A 19,613-nucleotide genomic window follows, 5' to 3' on the forward strand; every position below is an offset into this window, starting at 1 on the left:
CTACTCTACTCTACTCTACTCTACTCTACTCTACTCTACTCTACTCTACTCTACTCTACTCTACTCTATTCTATTCTATTCTATTCTATTCTATTCTGTAATTATTATATTATAATAATAGTGTGGCATCTCCCAGCGGCTCTGGTAGTTGTCATCTCTACAGAAGCAGATAGCTACATCTCACTCCTACTGAGCGATCTGTGAGTTCAAATTGCTGGCATTTTAGGGTACTCTGGAGGCCTGATGGCAAGAAACTGCACTGCAATTCCAGAGGTGCACGGTTCAAATCCACCAGATGCTCTGCTGGAGAAGGAGGGGCCATCTCCTCCTGTACCAGTCAGATCTAATTTGATGGTACACGCACACACTAATAATTAAAAAATAAAATTAAATCAGATTCAGATGCTCTGCTGAAGAGGGAGGGGCGATCTTCTCCTGTACCAGTCAGATCCGATTTGACGGTGTACACACAAAATAAAAGAAATTTTAAAAATTTTTTTAAAATGTTATAGCTTTAAAAAAAGAAATTAAATCAGCTTGCTGGCCTTTCAGTTAGCAGCCAAGTGCTTTACTACTGCACCACCAGGGGTCCTTCAGCAGAGGACAGGGTCGCCTTGATTTCTGTCCTGGCCCTGGATCTTAGTGCCTCTTGACCTTTTGAGAGGATGTCTTCCCCATTAATAGCAAGACTTGGAAGTTAGGAAATGTCCCGATGTGGCCACGGTGGGGTGAGCAAAGGGCTCACAGCGGTGGGTGGGGCACAAGCTAGAATGTTCTTCCTTATCATGTGCTTCAGTTTCCTCACAAAAATCAAGGCCGTCATTTCGTCTCTACATCCCTCCCAATATAAGACTTTGCAAAGTATGAGGTCAGAATAGTGAGACCCCACCCCCCTTGCAGATCTGGATGTCAAGGTTGAGGCGGCTTCGGGTCCACACTATTGACATTGACCTCTTAGTGCTGCCACCGAGTTTTCAAGTCTCAGCCTCTGTCTCATCATCAAATAAAATGGAATGTGTTGCTTTCTTTTAGTGGGGCTGAGATGAGGGTTTCACGGAGTGCTGTGTATTAAGTCCTTGTCTCATTGCCTATCACAAAGTAAGTCTTCAAAGCATCACCCCTTATTCACGTTGTTGTTATGTACCATCCAATCACCATGACTCAGTGATCCTAAGTACAATAGCTCTGAACCCTGCCCCGTCCTGAGCCAGTCTCACTGACTCTGACACACCCGCCTCCATTGCCCCAGTTACTATGTCAATCCCTCTCATCCGGGGTCTTCCTCTCCTGCGCTGTCCCTCCACCCTTCCAAGCATGATGTCCTTCTCCAAGGACTGATCCCTCCTTGCCACGTGCCCAGAGTATGTAAGATGGAGCTTCAAATCCTTGCCACCAAGGAGAAACCCTAAGACAGAGCTGTTTGTTCTCCTGGCAGTTCACGGTATGTTCAATACTCTTCTCCAGCACTACTCCTCAGAGGCATCAATAATTCTTCTGTCATCCTTAGTCATTGTCCAGCTCTCTAATGAAGAACAAATAACTGCAAAGACCATAGCCTGAATCAGGCACACCTTAGTCTCTAGACTGACACCATTGCTCTTTAGCTACTTTGAAGAGATCCCTGACAGTAGACTTCCCCAATGCAGTTCATATACATTAAAAATGTGCCCCACCCGATGGAATGAATGCCCAGGACTATGATTCTTAGTCAGTCTTCAAACCTGGAACTCACCCCCAGGGTCCAACTTTCAGCCAAACAGTGAATACACCTAAAAGGTGACCAAAAATAGCAGGGGGACACTCCTTAAAGTAACCAATCATGTACGAAAAATGAGAGCAGTGTCTGCCCAAGAAGGGGCATGGAGAGGAGGAATAGAAAGCTTAGTGGAAATGAGACTCACAAGGAAGAAGTGGGAAGAGTGCCTTTCCACTGTGCATCTTTTAGCTAATGCTGTCAAAACAAAGTTTTCATGAATGGTGGAATGCAAAACAATACCTGCCTGGCAAGCCTTCCCTCAATTGAAATGAAAAAATTCTTTTCACAAAGACCCTGTCACCCCCATTAGAGTCCTGGTGGCACAGCACAGGTCAGCATTTCATTTTGTGACAGATGAGGGCATCAGGAGGCAAAGCTGGCTTGGTGGCAGCCAGCAACAGCAGGGACCCTTGAAGGACCCCTTCAGAAAGTGTATTGCTGTCCTTTTCCCTGGAAGGGGTCCTGAGATCAGAGAGGTGATAGGACAGTTGTCAGTCTCTGTCATAAATCATGTACCCCTTTAGAGGCTTAATAACTTTTCTCCTAATGCTTTTAACAGGTGGCCCTCCTCCTACTGACACACAAGAGTCTGGAAGCCCTCTCCCCGCCACCCCGCTTTGTTCCTTGGTTGGACATGTATTATTTCACCCAGTGGATATTTTTTGAGTGAGCAAAAGGACAGTTGATGGTCTAGTTAGAAGAAAAGGAGTGTGGCCAGAGAGCCTGGTTCTTACCCCAGCTCTGCCCCAATGGTAGAGACCTTGATGCGTGTCTTCATCGCGGTGCACAGTTTTCATCTGCACCATGGGGCCGCTATCAGTACCGACCACTCAGTGTTGTTGAGAGAGGTCCCTGGGCTCCTCCCCACGTTGGATATGCTGTAAACCCCACCAGTTGCCACCGCGTGAATTCTTACTCATGATGACCTCATGGGAGTCAGAATAGAATGCCACTCCAGTAGCATTTTCAGTGAATGCTTTTTTTTCCCAGAAGTGGGTTGTCAGCCCTTTCTTCCCAGATGACTCTGGGTGGCTTTGAACTCCAGTCCTTTCTGTTAGTAGCCCAGCATGTCTGTGATTTGCCCCATCCAGGGAGTCAGACTGAATTTCATGAAATCAGCAGTAAAGGCTCTCTGTAACCTGGATTCCATGACTGTTGGTGCTTATGTGAAATGTGGGAGGAACAATCCAGAAAAAGAGAGTGAGGAGAATTGCTTACCTTGAAGAATGCAGCCTATGTCCTTGAGGGGCACTTGTAGGAAGTGTTGCATTTTGTATGTATTTTGTTCTGCTGTGTAGTTCTGGGCTACAAAAATCTTCATTCCTTCCTTTCTATGAAAAATGTGCAGTGTTTATCCACCCCTGTCCCCTTCCCCCGAGTGGACCCTTAGAGATCATTGTCCCCAAGTAGAAAGAGTGATTTTGATGATTTAGCCAAAGGAGGAATCTAGAGAGGTTTTCAAAATAACTTCTAGCTAATTGGCCCTTGAGTACTCTGCAGGGCCCCTTCCGGGTTTGCAAACCCGGCTCTCCCCTCATTAAATTCTGCATCCCAACAGCCCCGGGCACGGTGCCCATGCCTCACCTCCGGCTGCAAAGCCCCTGGGCCTCGCTCTGAGGGAAAGGTGAGAGATTTGTGGGGACAGGAGAAGGCCGGGGCTGCTCCTCTCATGGAAAGCCTTCAGTCACGTCCCCAATTTAAAAGGACAAATCGTCCTGTGGGCTCCAGACTCGGTTTCCGTAAAACTCAGAATTAATGCATTAAATTAATTTTGTGCTCCCCTTGCTCAGGCTGATTAGCACAAATTAAATTTCACACTAATTGGCCAAGGTGGAGAGAGCGCAATCCCGGAGCCCGGACTGAACGCCGATCACAGGGCCCGGGGAGACGGGAGCGGGGACGTGCCTGTCCTCCACCGTCCCTCCCAGTCTCCCACTGCTTGTCAGTCCGGCACGTCCAAGGTCTTAAACACAGCGGAGCTGGCGAGGATGGGGCAGTATAGAGGGTTCGAGCCAGCTTGACAGCATTTCATACCCACAGCCACCCCATCTTCTGGCCACTGCAATAGACCACTGGTCCAGAACTCAGGACCACATGAGCTCCGTCTAGAGCCAAGAGCAAGGCCCGTGTTCGAAGGAGCCCCAGACAGTTTTTGTGGCAGTGATTCTCCAACTCTCTTGTGTCAGAGTCACCACTGAGTCTCCCGAAATGGTTGAAAAGCAGACTCTGGTGCAGACTCAGATAGTCCGGTTTAGAGGGTCAGGAGAACCTAGAATTTTGAGTTTTCCCCCTTTTCTGCAGGGGATATATATCAATGTCTGCATCTCGGTTGGTGTCTATATCTGGTAGCTCTGGTGGCCTAGTGATAAGAAACTGTGCTGCAATCCCAAAGGCCCACGATTCAAAGCCCTCCATGGGAGGGGGATATGCAATTGATAGCCTCTGAAGACCTGTTGGAGGGTCAGCTCTGGGTCAGTTCTGACTCAGCAGCACCCAACAAGATGTCTGTATCTGTACTGTTGTTATACGCCGTGGAGTTGGATCTGACTCATAACTGGGCCTCCGGTGGGTTTTCCGAGGCAATAAATCTCTCAGGAGACTGCCAACTTTTCTCCTGTGGAGCAGCTGGTAGATTTGAACCGTGTGCCTTTGGGTTGGCAGCACAACGCCTTACCACTAAGCCACCAGAGCTCCTTATTCATAGTTATGTGTCTATGTCTATCTATATCTCTGTGGTTATTGTTATGTACCATCAAGTTGGAACCGACTCATAGCTGACCCTCCAGCAGGTTTTCAGAGGAAGAAATAGCCCTTCTTTCTCCTGTGCAGCAGCTGGTGGACTTGAATGCATGCCTTCAGGTTGGCAGTGCAGCTCCTTACCGGCTAGCCAGCAGAGCTCCTCAGTTATCTACCTAGAGTTATATCTCTCTGGCTGTGTCTCTATCTATCTATCTATCTCTCTATCTCTCTATCTATCTATCTATCATCAGTCGATCTATCTATCCATCTATCTATCAATCACTTTATCTAATCTATCTATCTATTCTATCTTCTATTATCTATCACCTATCTATCATCTATCTTTCTTTATATCTATCTATGTATCTTCTATCTATCCATCTTTTTTCTTTCTTTTTATCTATCTTCTGTCTATTATCTACCTATCTTCTATTATCTATCATCTGTCTTTCTATCTATCTATTATATCTATCTATCTAGCTAGCTAGCTAGCTCTATCTTCTATTATCTATCTATCCATCCATCCATCTTCTGTCTATCCATCCATCCATCTTCTGTCTGTCTATCTATCTATCTATCTATCTATCTATCTATCTATCTATCTATCTATCTTCTATCTCTCTATCTCTATTTCTATCTTCTATCTATTATCTATCTAGCTTCTATTATCTATCTATCATCATCATCATCTATCTATTCATATCCATATCTTTATCTGTCTATCTCTCTTTTGTGGCTCTGTGGTTAAGGCTGGCTTGCTAACTGAAAGGTCACTGGTTCAAACACACTAGCTGCTCTGCTGGAGTAACCCCATATAGATTACAGCCCTAGCAACCCCATAAGGCAGTTTTCTTCTCTGCTGTGGGGACAATACAGGTTGGAATTGATTTGATAGCAGTGTGTATGTGTATATGTATATGTGTGTAACACAGCCTTGGCCATCATAGTGTTTTGTTGGTTTTTTTAAAAATTATTCTACTAATTTATTTACAAAATTCAAATACATTGTTTTCGAGAACAGATTCTTCCAATTTCCCTCACTCACATACCCTTCAAATTGTATAATTCCCATGATTAATGCCCCCTCCCCCTACACATCCTAATCCCTCTGCTCCCCCGCCCCTTGGGTCCTTATATTCATTCTACATTAATGGTTTTATACAATATTTGTCCTTGTGGGACTGAGTTCACTCAGCATAATGCTCTCCAGTCCCTCCCAATTTAGGCAATAATTTACATCATAGAGTTTTTATGCATACCTATCAACAGTATTAACTACATTCATCACACTTTGCAGCCATCACCACCACTCTTTCCAAAATTTTATTATCACCTCGACAAAATCTTAATGTCCCCGGAGCTATAGTCAAAGGGTGAAAACAGCCAGAAGAGTCATCAATACATGAACAAGACAGCAACACGTACGTACACAAAATGAAGTATTGCTCAGCCAGAAATAGAGGCTGCAATGCGGATAAACCCTTTTATTGCATTTCGGCAATTCCAGGTCGTTGCAATGCAAGTGCTCCCCAGAACATATTAGAGAGATCAGTTTAAGTGATAACAAAATGAAACCTACTTCAGAGATAGTTGGAGACACTTCTGGGTCCCTCCTGCAATGACTGGAGTTCATTATGGGACCTGAGATATGTCAGTTCCCATCTGAACTCTACGGCTTAGCTGCCACGTTTCCATCTGGCATCTGAATTTTGATCTACGCACCCCCTGATGTGGTCCACACGGTGGGAATTAGACCGGCCGCCAGAGGACAACAGAAGGCCACAAGTGGTGATGGGCTTCAGCTAGAATGTATAGAAGCAGCCCCAGTTTTTGTAACTTCACTGTTTGTTTCTTTTTTGTTTGGTTTTTTGTTTTGTTTTGTTTTTGTTTTCATTCATTCATTGTTGCACTGTTTTCTCTACCCTCCTCCCCAGTTCGTTCTTCTTCCCCCACCCCCGAATGTCTTTTTTAATTGTCCAATTGCCACAGTGCTTGTCAAAGCCAGTTTGGATTAATCTCCTTTGTCAGTGTGTCCTTTGCCATTCCCTATCACTCCTCCCTGAGAGAGACTTAACTTCACTGTTTCAAAATTGGCTCCGGGCAGATGTTCGTTTTGTCTGGATTACGAAAGAAGCGTATTTGTTTCTCACAATTACAGGGTTTATTAGGGAAGAAACAGGTTGCAGTTTGGTTCACAACTACTCAGGGTGCAGTTCTTCAATCAGGACAGCTTTCTCATGGGCTTGTTTGCAGACAGACCTCTCTCTGGCCTCTTGAGTTTGGACTCTGCCCCAACAAGTCTTACAAAACTCTTTCAGTTCTGCTATTTAGGGGTCTCTGCCCCTTTCCCCTGTCTCTGCCACGAAGCCTAGGCTAAAGCTCGCTGCTCTGGTTCTGGGAGGCGGCAGACAGAGTTTAGCTTGGTATGTATTGCTTTATGCATATTTCTACTATTATATAATATACAATAAATGATATTTTATCTTTAGATAAATTATTACATAATATTTATATAGAATTATAAATCATTATGTAACAATTGTTGTTGTTATGTGCCGTCGAGTCGCCTGCGACTCATAGCGACCCTATGTACAGCAGCCCCAAACCCAGCTCTATTCTGTGCCAAGCCTATTGTCTCTGACACACCTACTCCGCTACCCCAGTCACTGAGTCAGTCTATCTCATCCAGGGTCTTATTCTCCTGCACTGTCTCTTCACGCTCCCAAGCATGACGTCTCTCTCCAGGGACTAGGTCCTGATTGGCTCGCCGGAGGCCTTTTGATGGGAGCCCAGGGGAACTTAAAGCATGGGTGGACCTGTGGCCATGTTAGAATTCATTTGGGCCTTTCACGCCTGCGGCCCTCGGGCCTGATTGTTATTATTTTTTGAAATGAACACTCGTAAGTGTTACAGCACTCTTCTGTCATTTCTCTGTATTGAGGTAACTTTGGATTGCTGTGATACTGAACATTGTGCCATTGGTCTGTCAAGTGCCATAAAGGTTACACAAGATTGACAATATCTGGTTAGCTGATTAAGACAGGCTTGGAAGCAGGAGTGGCATCCACTTCCTAAACATGCCTGTGGAAACTCTATGAACTTAGAGAAAGGACAATAGTTATAGAACAAGGTTAAAGTCTTTTGTTTATGAGGTTAGTAATAGATGGCACTTAACAACAACAATATATATTGCAAAGCCCTTGTTTTCCATTTTTTACTTCCATTGGCTTGCCGCTGTATGATGGCACTCTTGTTTTGGTTGAGGGTCTGTGTAGATTGTTTTCTTTATTTAAGCTTCATGTTTAGAGTCAATATGACCTCCAGGAGGACACTTGAATTTAAGGCCAAGGCCTTGTCTCCATTTTGGAAACTCGGTGGAGCGACTAGACTCTGTAAAACGGGCTCTCTTGTTTGGGTTGAGGGTCATTGTGGAATATTTGGATGGGTTTGTTATGGGTTTTTATATTGGGGTTTTTTTTTATGTGTCAAATGCAATAACGGTTACCCATGGCAGACAGTGTTTGGCGGAGCTCCCCAATTAACACAGGCTTGGAAGCAAGAGTGGCATCCACTTCCGGAATAGCTTGCCTCCGGAAACTCTATGAACCTGGAGAAACGATGGAAGTTATACAAGTGTTCAGGTCTTTTGTCCAGAGGGTCACTTTGAGTCGTCTATGACTCAACAGCACTTAACAACAACAATGATAATTTTTAATTGGCAAGCATGCCTTCATTCACATACATTGTGTCTCATTCATGTACATTGTATTGTATACAACCATGCATATACATTCTGCTTCATTCATGTAATTGTGTTTCACTCAGTAGTTCATATGTATATACTGTGTTTCATGTAATGCCTTAGCATTGATCTGAATATCCTATGGAAGGCTGAAAGAACCAACACGTGTCTGGGGGAAAGTGCAGCCAGGATGCTCCTTGGAGGCAAGGATGGCGAAGCCTCGTCTCACATCCTTTGGGCGGGTGACCAGGAGAGGCTAGGGACATCGTGGAGAGGGACATCACGCTTGGAAAGGTGGAGGGGCAGTGACAGAAAAGAAGACGCCCATGGAGATGGGCTGGCACAGTGACAGCAGCAACGGACTCGAGTGTGTCAGAGATGATGAGGCTGGCGCAGGACAGGGCAGGGGACAGAGCTGTTGTCACAGGGTCACTGTGAGTCATGCTCAGCTCGACAGCACCTAACAACACCACTGTGGCTTTATCACCTCCTCTCTTCACGTCCCTATTGCACCTGGCCTATTCCTTCACCATCCCTATCCGCCCACTAACCTCTGTTGACTTTGCAGACATAGATCTCCAGGCCTTTCTTCCTCGGTGCCACTGCCTGAGTGCTGACCCAGACGGCAAAGGGTTTAGATCAGCGAGCTGCCTGTGCCTTCCTGAACCCAGATTTTTCCGTGACAAGCCAGTGTTTTTTTCCCCAAGGTGCTCTTGTGGATAGTCCACGGAGGCGTAGAAGGAGTGGTGGCCCCACAAGTGACCCACTCTCCCCTTCTAGATTGCTGACCTGACCACAGAGCTGGCCGAAGAACGCTTCAAGGGGGACGTGGCCTGCCAGGCCCTGGAGGGCGAGCGGGCAGAGCGGCTCCAAGCCTCCCGCAAAGTGCAGGAGCTGAAGGTGAGGGCTGGGGTGTGACGTGGCGGAACAGGGAGACTGGGGGTGGTTCAGACTTCTCCCTGGGGCAGCTATCTGGAGTCCGTACGCCTAATGCACAGACTTACTGACTCTAATGCCCAAGGTCCTGGGGACCATCTGGGTCTCTTATGAGGTGTTTGTGGCCCAGTGGTAGCGTTCTCACCTTCCATGTGGGAGATACGGGTTTTATTCTGGCAGCTGCACACCACAGCCACCTCCTGGCTGCCTACTGGGCTGTGATGCTGACAGGTTTCAGACTAAGATATTCAAGGCCGCAAAGCTTGGCGAGCTGGTTATCAGCTGCAGACACACTGCAGATCGCAGCACAACGCACCCTCTCTGGGGAGCTGAGGCAGGCCAGGGCCGCACTGCGTTCGTTGGCCGTGAGGTCCCTTTGAATGGGCGTGGGGAGCTGCGGACACAGTGGCAGCTAACAGCGTCAATTCTGGACTTTGGAGCCACCATGGGTGGGAGCTATGCAGAGGACTGGCCATTCCCGCTTCAGCTCTTACACCTCCAGCACTTTTCTTCCAGAGCAAGTATGAGCAGGTGCAGAAGAATCTGGGAGCAGTGGAAAAGCAGCTGGAAGACGTCCAGCAGAAAATTCAGCTGAATGACTTGGGAAGGAGCCACGTGGGAGGAAGTGAGCAGCCCGGCGCTCTGGGGCGGTCATTCCATTCAATTCCATTCATTCATGTGCCTGCCATCCATTCATTCACAAATCCATCTGAAGTGATTACTATGTGCTAGACAGACACAGCATTAGGGACTGACACAGCAGTAGGGACAGACAGATGCATCCCTTGCCCTCCTGGAGCTTATGTTCCAGTGAGAGAATGATAGGTTGAACAGATAATCCAATGTTGCTTAAAATAACACGTTATCACTGACTGACGCAGCTTAGTTATAACACAGACTCTCTCCCGTGTTGCTATGGAGTTGCTTCCAACTCACAGCTGGGTTTCCGAGGCAGTAAATAAGACAGGGTGACGCTGTCAGCTTTCTGTTGTCCTTCTGTGGTCTCCCCATCATGATCTCCCCACCTGTCTTCCCTGTGTGAATTCTCTCCCTGTCTCCCCTGTCTCATCTTCACCTTCCACCTTGGTGCTCCTTCCTTGGTGTTCTTCTTCTATGACCTCCAAGCTGGTCCTGCCACCTAGTCCTCCAACCTGGGCCTCTATCCTGTCCTACCACCTGGGCCTCTATCCCTGACCTCCCACCTGGGCCTCTAACCCTGACCTCCTACTCAGACCTCTCACCTGGGCCTCCATCCCTGACCTCCGACCTGGGCCTCCATCCCTGACCTTCCACCCAGACCTCCGACCTGGGCCTCTATCCCTGACCTCCCACCTGGTCCTCCATCCCTGACCTTCTACCCAGACCTCTGACCTGGGCCTCCATCCCTGTCCTCTACCCAGACCTCCCGTCCTGACTGCCCTCCCTCCTCCCCTCGTCCTCCTTGACTCTCTTCCAACAGCTGACGAATGGCAGATGCGGTTCGACTGCGTGCAGATGGAAAACGAGTTCCTCAGGAAGCGTCTCCAGCAGTGCGAGGAGAGGCTGGACTCAGAGCTGATGTCCCGGAAGGAAGTGGAGCAGAAGGTGAGGGGCGGTGGACCACCGGGGCCCTGGGGTGTCGGGGAGCAGGTGGCTTCTCGTATCCGTTGAGCGTGCTCAAGGCACTGGCCACACCTGGAGGGGACAGCAGCCTTCCCATATTTACTGTCACGACAAACGCTGGCGACAGTGGGGCCAGGAACGCAGTCCTTCATGTCCAGGTGAAAGTGGAGTGGACGCCTTGTGGGACGAGAACATGAACAGACCTAGCTCCGGTCGTCTGAGCTCCAGTTCCTCCTCAGTCTTTAGGAAACCACCTCACCTATTGGGCTGCAGATTTCTCACCTGTCCAGTTAGGGAGCACTGGTGGCCTAGTGGTAGGAAGCTGTACCGCTGACCCAAAGGCAAGCTGTTCAAATCCACCAGCTGCTCCAAGGAAGAGAGTTGGGCTGTCTCCTCCTGTGTGACTTACAGCCTCTGAGAGATGGACAGTCTCTTCCTGTGTGATTTACAGCCTCTGAAAACCCACTGGAGGGTCAGCTGTGAGTGGGATCTGACTTGTTGGCACATAATACCAAGGACGGCAAAGTGTCATCTCTCATACTTTGGGCATGTTGTTAGGAGAAGTTACTCCATGGCAAAGGACATCATGCTTGGGAAGTTGGAGGGTCAGTGAAAGAGAGAAAACCCCCAGTGAGATGGATGGACAGTGACTGCAGCAGTGGGCTCAAGTGTGTCAGAGATGATGAGGACGGCGCAGGACAGGACAGGGCTCAGAGCCGTTGTTCACAGGGTCACATGAGTCGTACGCAACTCAATAGCTCCTGACAAAAATTATTATGCATTATTGGACTTACTTGATTTTCTCTTGGTCTCTCCCACTACATGAAATGCCCAAGAGTGAAGGTCACATGTACCTGTCTTACTTTTATGTCCTGTAAACCAGCCCATGGCAGACCCTCTGCTCTGTGTCAGAGCAGAATTGTGCTCCTTAAGTTTTCAACAGCTGGTATTTTTAGAAGGAGAAAGCCAGGCCTTTCTTCCATGGTACCGCTAGGTTGACTTGCGGGTTGAACATTTTTGTTAGTAGGTGAACGAATTAACCACTTGCACCACACAGGGAATCCAGAGTAAAGTGGCTCGTGGTCACCTCGCAGCCCCGCCCCACCCCCTCAGCTAGGTGGACAGGGATTTGATAAACTTTGGGAGCTGTGACAGCGAGGCTCAGTGCCCTCTGTGGTGACCACGGCCACTTCTTAGTGGTCACCTCAAAGGTGCACGTTGCACTGTGATCCTTGGGAAGCCTTCTGAGCTGTAGATAAGCACAGGACAGCCGCTGAGAAGCCACCCCGTTCTTCAACAACAAATTACCGAGTCGGGTCAGTCTCCCCAAGGAAGGGAGGAATCCAGACTACATTAAAAAGTAATAATACGGCAACTTTTTTTTCTTCTTTTTTCTGAGCAGCAGAATGTAAGAAAACATCTCATTTGCCTTCGCATACTGACTTTAGAATTACAGGCTTCATTAACTCGGCGTTTTGCTTATTTAAAGCAATTCTTTAATGAGGCCATTCCTTCAAAGTGAGGGTGCTGAGAGATGCACTCTTTCCAGAGTCAAACTAGGACATCTGGGAGGACATTTCCTGGAGGAAGACATGATGCCAGTGGCCGGGCCCAGCTGGGCTGTTTGTTTAAGGCTGCAACTCCTGTAACTCAGCCCAGGGGATGCCAACCTACTGCTTTGACTTTCAGGGTCTGCCCTTGGAGGGTAGGGATTTCCTGGTCACTTTTCTGGCTGTGCCGTTTTGGCCACTCACTTGATTTCCACTCATGATGACCCCGAGGGACACAGCAGAAATGCCCCATCAGGTTTCTGTCTTATTCTCCAGCAACGTTGCTGCCACAAGATGTACCACAAGGGTGTGGCTTTGTCAAACAGAAATGTCCTCTCCTACAGTTTAGAAGTCTGTTGCTGTTGTTGTATGAGTCAGAAATAACTCACAGCTCACCCTCCAGTGGGTTTTCAGAGGCAGTCAATTGCACAGGAGGAGGTGACCTGTCCTCCCGGAGAACAGCTGGTGGATTTGAACTGTGTCCCTTTGAGATTGTAGCACTGTTTCTTACCACTAGGCCACCAGAGCTCTCTGGAAGCCCTAATTCACGATGCCAGCTCTAGCAGAAGACCTGTTGGCTCTGGAGGAAAGTCCTTATTTCCCCCAGCATCTGTAGGTCCTGTTCTCCCTGGAGATGTCCGTGTGTCCTGACCTTCCTGAGTGCCAAACAGCTTCATTGTGCAGGACCCTGGGTGCAAAATAGAAGCACTCCACTCCTGGCGATTCCTTGATGGTACTGAAGGCTCTAGAGTCAACTCTTTTTTTCTCCCCATTTCTTTTTTATCCCTAATGAGATAAAAAGTGTCAGAGACCACACCCTAGAGGAGTTTCCCTTCTATCCAATTAGGGCTGTGATGGGTTTAGGACGTCTTTCATTCCACGATTCATCCTCTCACAATTACTTGGTTTCTCGGGATCATGGGGGCCCATTCCATGGCTTCCATATTATGTCATGACACATATTTATGTAGGGGGATGCAATTTAATCCATGATAGGCCCCACAGCTGTGAAATCTTTGCTGACACCAGCTGTTGTTGTTGTTGTTGTTACGTGCCGCCGAGTCACCTGCGACTCATAGCGACCCTATGTACAACAGCCCTAAACTCCGCTCTGTCCTGTGCCAATCGCACTGTCTCTGACACTCCCATCCCAATTATCCCAGTCACTGAATCAATCCACCTCATAGAGGGCCTTCCTCTCCTGCTCTGTCCCTCCACCCTCCCAAGCATGGTGTCCCTCTCTAAGGACCGGTCTCTCCTCATAACATGTCCAGAGTATGTTAGATGGAGCCTCAGAATCCTTGCCTCCAAGGAGCAACCCGGTTTAACCCTTTCCAGGACAAATCTGTTTGTTTTCCTAGCAGTCCATGGTATTCTCAATACTCTTCTCCAGCACCACAGCTCAAAGGCATCAATTCTCCTTCTATCCTCCTTGGTCATTGTCCAACTCTCTGATGCATAAAAGGTGATTGCGAAGACCATGGCCTGTATCAGACGCACCTTAGTCTTCAAAGAGATACCATTGCTCTTCAGCACTTTATAGAGGTCCCTAACAGCAGACTTTCCCATGGCAATGCGCCTTTTAATTTCCTGGCTGCTGGTGCCAAGACTGTTGACTGTGGAGCCAAGCAAACTAAAGCTGTGTACAATCTCAATCTCTTCACCATCCATCCTGATGCTGCCAATTGGTCCAGTGGTGAGAATCTTTGTCTTCTTGACATTGAGCCTCAATCCATATTGTAGGCTGCAGTCCTTGACACTCTGCAGCAGGTGCTTCAGGTCCTCATCAGTTTCAGCAAGCAGGGTTGTGTCATCCGCATAACACAGACTGTTGATAAATCGTCCACCAATCTTGACCCCACATTTCTCCTCATAGAGCCCCGCCTCCCGGATATTTATCCTGCTCAGGAGATGGTGGGTTCAAACCACTCCCTTCTCAGTTAGCAAGTGAATGCCTAACCCCTCCACCACCAGATTAACTCCTCCGGAGCTCCACATGTCATACTGATGATATTCACCATCCAGTGCTCATGCAAAGACTCTGTGGGTGTGTTGGCCAGGGAGTAATCAAGGGGAGAAAGTCAGAACCACCCTAATAGTTGATCGGGGACTGGATGGCATGAGTGGTTTGTGATGGGCAGTGTCAAATGGGTGAGGGCAGCAAAGAGACAGCTGTGTCTGACCTCTGCCAGTTGCCCACGGGGGAACCGTCTGCATCCACAGCATCTACAACACAAAACTGGTTCCCTTGTAGTCAGACGTACCCCCTACAGTCCTGCTCCAACACCAATTCTGTTGCTCCGTTGTTTTTTTTGTTGTTGGGTACCATCCAGTTGAGAATGACTCATAGCAACCCTATGAAAAGCAGATCTGAACCCTGGCCTGGCCTGTGTCGTCCTCATAATCTCTGACACACTGGAGCCCATTGCTGCAGTCACTGTGTCATTCTACCTGGTTGAGGGTCTTCCTCTCTTTCACCATCCCTCTGTTTTCCCAAACACGATGTCCTTCTGCAATGAATATCCTCTCCAAGAAACATGCCCAAAGTATGTGAGATGAAGCGTTATCATCTCTGCCTCCAAGGGGCACTTTGGCTGCACCTTCTCAAGGACTTATCTTGTGTGTTCTTTTGGAAGTTCGGGAGAAATTCAGTACTCTTCTCCAGCACCGCAATTCAAAAGATCTACTGCTCTATGGGGTCTGAAATGAGTTGCATTAACTACACAGACCTCACAGACCTGTACTCAGGATGATGGGGTTTGTTAGGGAAGTTAACAGGTAACAACTCAAGTTGGCAACAGGATACAATTAAGTGAGCCCTTGAGCCTTGGGGCTTTAGGCCAGTGTTACAAGCTCTTTAGTCTTGGCAATTATGACATCTCCCCACCTCATCCTTTAACCAGCTTGGGCAAAGGCCGCTGGCTCTGGCTCCGTCGGGCAGCAGTCCATGGTCAGCTCCGTCTTCTGTCTGGCCTCTGGTTCTCCTCTGTGGCGGCTGCTGCTCACCCATAGGCCCTGGTCTGAGTGGTGCAAGAATGTCTCACCCAGAAACACTTGCACGTCATTCTCTGCTTCTCCCTTGCTGGTAGTGAGAGTCCCACTTCTGTGCCCTTGCACCTACTCAGTTTACACCTGACGGAATGGCAGAAGCTGTCCAGTCCCTTCCGAGAAAAACTAACACACCCCTCCTGGGTGTTCCCATGTGGCAACAAAGTCAAGGGCAGCGGCCGAGGAAAGGCATTTTGAGCAATAGATCTGCTACATACACCACAGGCAGCCAAACCAAAGGGTAGCCTGGGAAAACTGCTTCCATTAAAGTTGTTGTTGTTATGTGCCATTGAGTCGCCTGTAACTCATAGCGGCCCTGTGTACAACAGCCCTAAACCCTGCTCTATCCTGTGCCAAACTTATTGTCTCTAACACACCTGCCGCCACTACCCCATTCACTGAGTCAATCCATCTCACCCAGGGTCTTCCTCTCTTGCACTGTCCCTCCACCCTCCCAAGCATGACATCTCTCTGTAAGGACTGGTCCCTCCTGACAACATGAGAAAATTCTCTTTGGTTGCACTTGGGGTTGCCATGAGGAGGGGCTGTCTCTCCTGCTCAGAAGAAATTAATGGAATTGTTCCATTCTCTTTCTGAGCAAATGGAGGCTCAGAGCAAGGCTTTTCTTTCTGCTCTTTTTCTTTTTTTAAGGAAATGTATACTTTATTTGGTATTAACAGGTTTGAACATACTTTTTTTTAAAAAAAAAATTTCCATCTATTCATGGTTACACATTTTCCTCCCTGTCCCCTCTCCCGCCTAGTTCTTTTTCTTAGTTCTTTCATTATTATACAGTCCCTCCCACCACCACCACCACTTTACTGTGCAGCTCTTATTCTGGACTCTAATCATGCCAGTAATACCTAATCATATGCTCCTTTTATACAGTTTTCTCCCTCATCTGTTTCAGTGCTGTGTACATTATTTATCCCCTTTCTTCTTAGTTTCCCCCAGTCCCCCATATCAGTCCTGTTTTATAACAGTGGCATTGTACAGTATATTTGTCTTTTTGTGACTGAGTTATCTCACTCAGCATAATGTCCTCAAGGGTCACCCATTTTGTATAATATTGCATGAGTTCTTTGTTTTTCAATGCAGAATAGTATTCCATTGTGTGACTATACCACAGCTTCTCTATCCATTCGTTTGTTGATGGGCACTTAGGTTGTTTCCAACTCCTTGCTATTGTGAACAAAGCCGCAATAAACATGGGTGTGCATATATCTGCTTGGGTGGCTGTTCTGGTCTCTTTAGGATATATTCCCAGTAGTGGAATTGCTGGGTCAAATGCTATCTCTATTTGCAACTTTTTGAGAAAATGCCATACTGCCTTCCACAGTAGTTGCACCATTTTACACTCCCACCAACAGTGAATAAGGGATCCAGTCTCTCCACAACCTCGCCAGCATTTGTTGCTTGCTGTTCTGTTAAATTTTGCTATTCTGACTGGGGTGAGATGCTATCTCATAGTTGTTTTGATTTGCATCTCTCTTAGAGCTAGGGATTCTGAACATTTCTTCATGTGTTTGTTTGCCATCTGAATGTCTTCTTTGGTGAAGTAGAGTAATGCTTTTCTAAGGTGACCCAGGTGGGAAGTGGCCAAGACCAACCTCTAGCTCCAGGGCCTCTCTGCTTCCCGTAACACCCAGCTGAGAGGTGAAGTGTTTGGAAGCAGCACAGGTAACAACACCCTGTCCAATTCCCACAGAGGTGGGTAATTCTTTCTGTTGCCCCCACAGCTGGAGAAGCTGCAGCAAGCTTATGAGGAGGCCAAGAAGACGGCTCATCAGCTGAAGAGGAAGTGCCACCACCTGACCTGGGACCTGGAGGACACCCGTGTTCTGCTGGAGAACCAGCAGAGCCGCAACCACGAGATCGAGAAGAAGCAGAAGAAGTGAGTGGTGCACGGTCGCGTCGGCGGGGGCTCCCTGGGGGTGTGCACGCTGTGCTTCGGTGCCAGATTCATAGAGGCCCTTCCCTCAGTCCCACCGCCTCAGTGGGGCCTCCTCATTCAAGGGCTTGAGCCTCTGCTCTCTGCTAATTACCCTCCTCCTTCCCATCTCTCTCCCTCTCTCTCTCTCTCTCTCACACACACACACATACACACACAGAGAGAGACATCTATAGCCTTCGGTCTTGGAACCTGTGCTAATTATCCTCGTCACCCCATCACACACACTCACACATATACACTCCTTCCAGGGCCCTCCTGACTCACGACAGTTAAGTGTTCAACTTCTAAAGGAAAGGTTAGCAGTTCGAACCTCCCCTGTCACTCCACATGGAAAAGACCTGGCCGTCTGCTCCTCCTAAGATCCCAGCCTAGAATATGCTGTGGAGTACTTTTACACTATCACATGGGGCGTCTGGGAGTCGAACATTGACTTGAGAGCACCCAGTAACAACGATACACACGTCTCTTGATCCGGGAGGGTCCCCAAAGATGCAGCAAGTGGGCGTCATGTTCTCTCCCTCAGCCTCAGTTCTGCTATAGTCAGCCGTGGGAGCTCCTGGCACTTTCCTGGCCTCTCTGGAGCTCAGCATCCCTGTTTGCCAAGGGCAGGGTTTGCTGTGATGGGTACAGGAGACACAGCACATGGTTAGGACCAAGACTGAGCTACCCAACTGTGTCTCGTCCTTGTATGACCTTGGCCAGGTCATCCAATCTCCATCCCTCCTGCCCCGAGATTCCTTACCAATGGGCTGGAGGGGGCGTTGAAAAGGCTTCCTTGTGATGAGGACTGAGGGGAAGGGTTGGCATATCCAAAGTGACTCACATTTCCAGGAGATCATATGTGATCATGCCAACCCTGTCCCCACTTTCTCCCAAAGAGTGGGCAGTGGGTTCCAACCTCTGACCTTTTCCTTAGCAGCCCGATGGTTTAACCACAGTCTCACCAACCTTGGAAGCCCTATGAGGCTGTTTTACTCTGTCCTAAAGGGTGACAATAAGATTTGGGATCAACCTGATGGCTGTTGGTTTTGGTTTTTAACATCCCTGTGTTTGAAGGTAGGGAAAAGAATGAGGAGGAGGAGGAGGAGGCCAAAAGCTGAACAGCTATATTCTTTTCATTTGAGTCCGGGACTTAGAGATCGTCGGAATAATTCTGCCAGGATCTGGACCTTGTGCACAGCAAACAAGATGTCAATCTTGAATCAGGACGCTGGTCCCAAGAGTGGCTTTCTTGTTGGGGAACTGTCCCAGGAGGAGAATCAAGTGGAACTCTTGTGTATGCCACGGTCTTCTTTATGTACAGCCTCAGGGCCTATGGGTTTTACCCTTTGATAGAGCAGATGTGTTTAGAGTTCTGTGGCTCATTTGGTAAACATAGAAGTCGGCAAGTGCCTTGTCCTGAGCCAAACAACCCTAACAGAGATCTCACAGGAGAAAAATGGTAGCTCTGGGGGCCTAGTGGGTAGGGAGTTGCACTGCCAAGCTAAAGGCTTATGGTTTGAATCCCCTGGCTGCTCTGTGGGAGACACGTGGGAAATCTTCCATGTGGTTTCCCTCAGCCTCAGAAAACCCACTGGAGGTTCAGCTATGAGTCGGTTCCAACTTAACAAGAGTGACCTTGAGTTTTTCTGAGTTTTTTTAGTAAAAGGATAAATAGAAGAAATGCAGCCATTTCTAGAACATCAAGAATACAACACAGAAAACATTATAGGAACAGTGAGATTTTGCCACAGAGATTGTCATGGGAGAAAGCACAGACTTGCACTTGATTTCCCTTAAGTAGTATGGACAAACAGTTCCGTCCTGGAGAGGGTGAGACCAGTCTGCTCCTTGGAGGCAAGGATTCTGAAGCTTCGTCTGACATACTTTGGACATGTTGCAAGGAGGGACCAGTAGTCCTTGGAGAGGGACGTCATGCTTGGGAGGGTGAAGGGACAGCGCGGGAGAGGAAGACCCTGGATGAGATGGATTGATTCATTGACTGGGGTAATGATCGGGGGCGGGGGGAGTGTCAGAGACAATAAGATTGGTACAGGATAGAACAGGGTTTAGGGCTGTTGTACACAGGGTCACTGAGACACAGGCGACTCGACGGCACATAACAACAACAACAACAACAACAACAGTATTTATTTCATTTATCCTTGAGCTTTCTTGAACTGATTTCTTAGGAAGAGAATCATCCTTTGGGGGGTGAAGTTTACAGTTCTGTGGTAGATTGTTGCCTTCCACGTGGAGGCTGAGGGTTTGGTTCCTGATCAGGGCAGTCATGTCAGTGGAAGCCTG

General features: G+C 47.9%; 1 protein-coding gene across 1 annotated transcript in view; it reads left to right on the top strand.

The window, feature by feature from the left end:
• The window catches only part of MYO18B (myosin XVIIIB), a 321,585-nt gene that overhangs the window by 125,097 nt on the left and 176,875 nt on the right, over positions 1-19,613 (top strand). Inside the window, exons 25-28 of the mRNA XM_006890467.1 lie at positions 9,018-9,137; positions 9,690-9,798; positions 10,633-10,757; positions 17,113-17,267. Coding sequence (XP_006890529.1) covers positions 9,018-9,137; positions 9,690-9,798; positions 10,633-10,757; positions 17,113-17,267 — 509 coding nt within the window. The remainder of the gene's footprint in view (positions 1-9,017; positions 9,138-9,689; positions 9,799-10,632; positions 10,758-17,112; positions 17,268-19,613) is intronic.

The sequence above is a fragment of the Elephantulus edwardii genome, unplaced genomic scaffold (genome assembly GCF_000299155.1).
Source record: "Elephantulus edwardii isolate Elephantulus edwardi_28Jun2011 unplaced genomic scaffold, EleEdw1.0 scaffold00089, whole genome shotgun sequence".
Classification (NCBI taxonomy): Eukaryota; Metazoa; Chordata; class Mammalia; order Macroscelidea; family Macroscelididae; genus Elephantulus; species Elephantulus edwardii.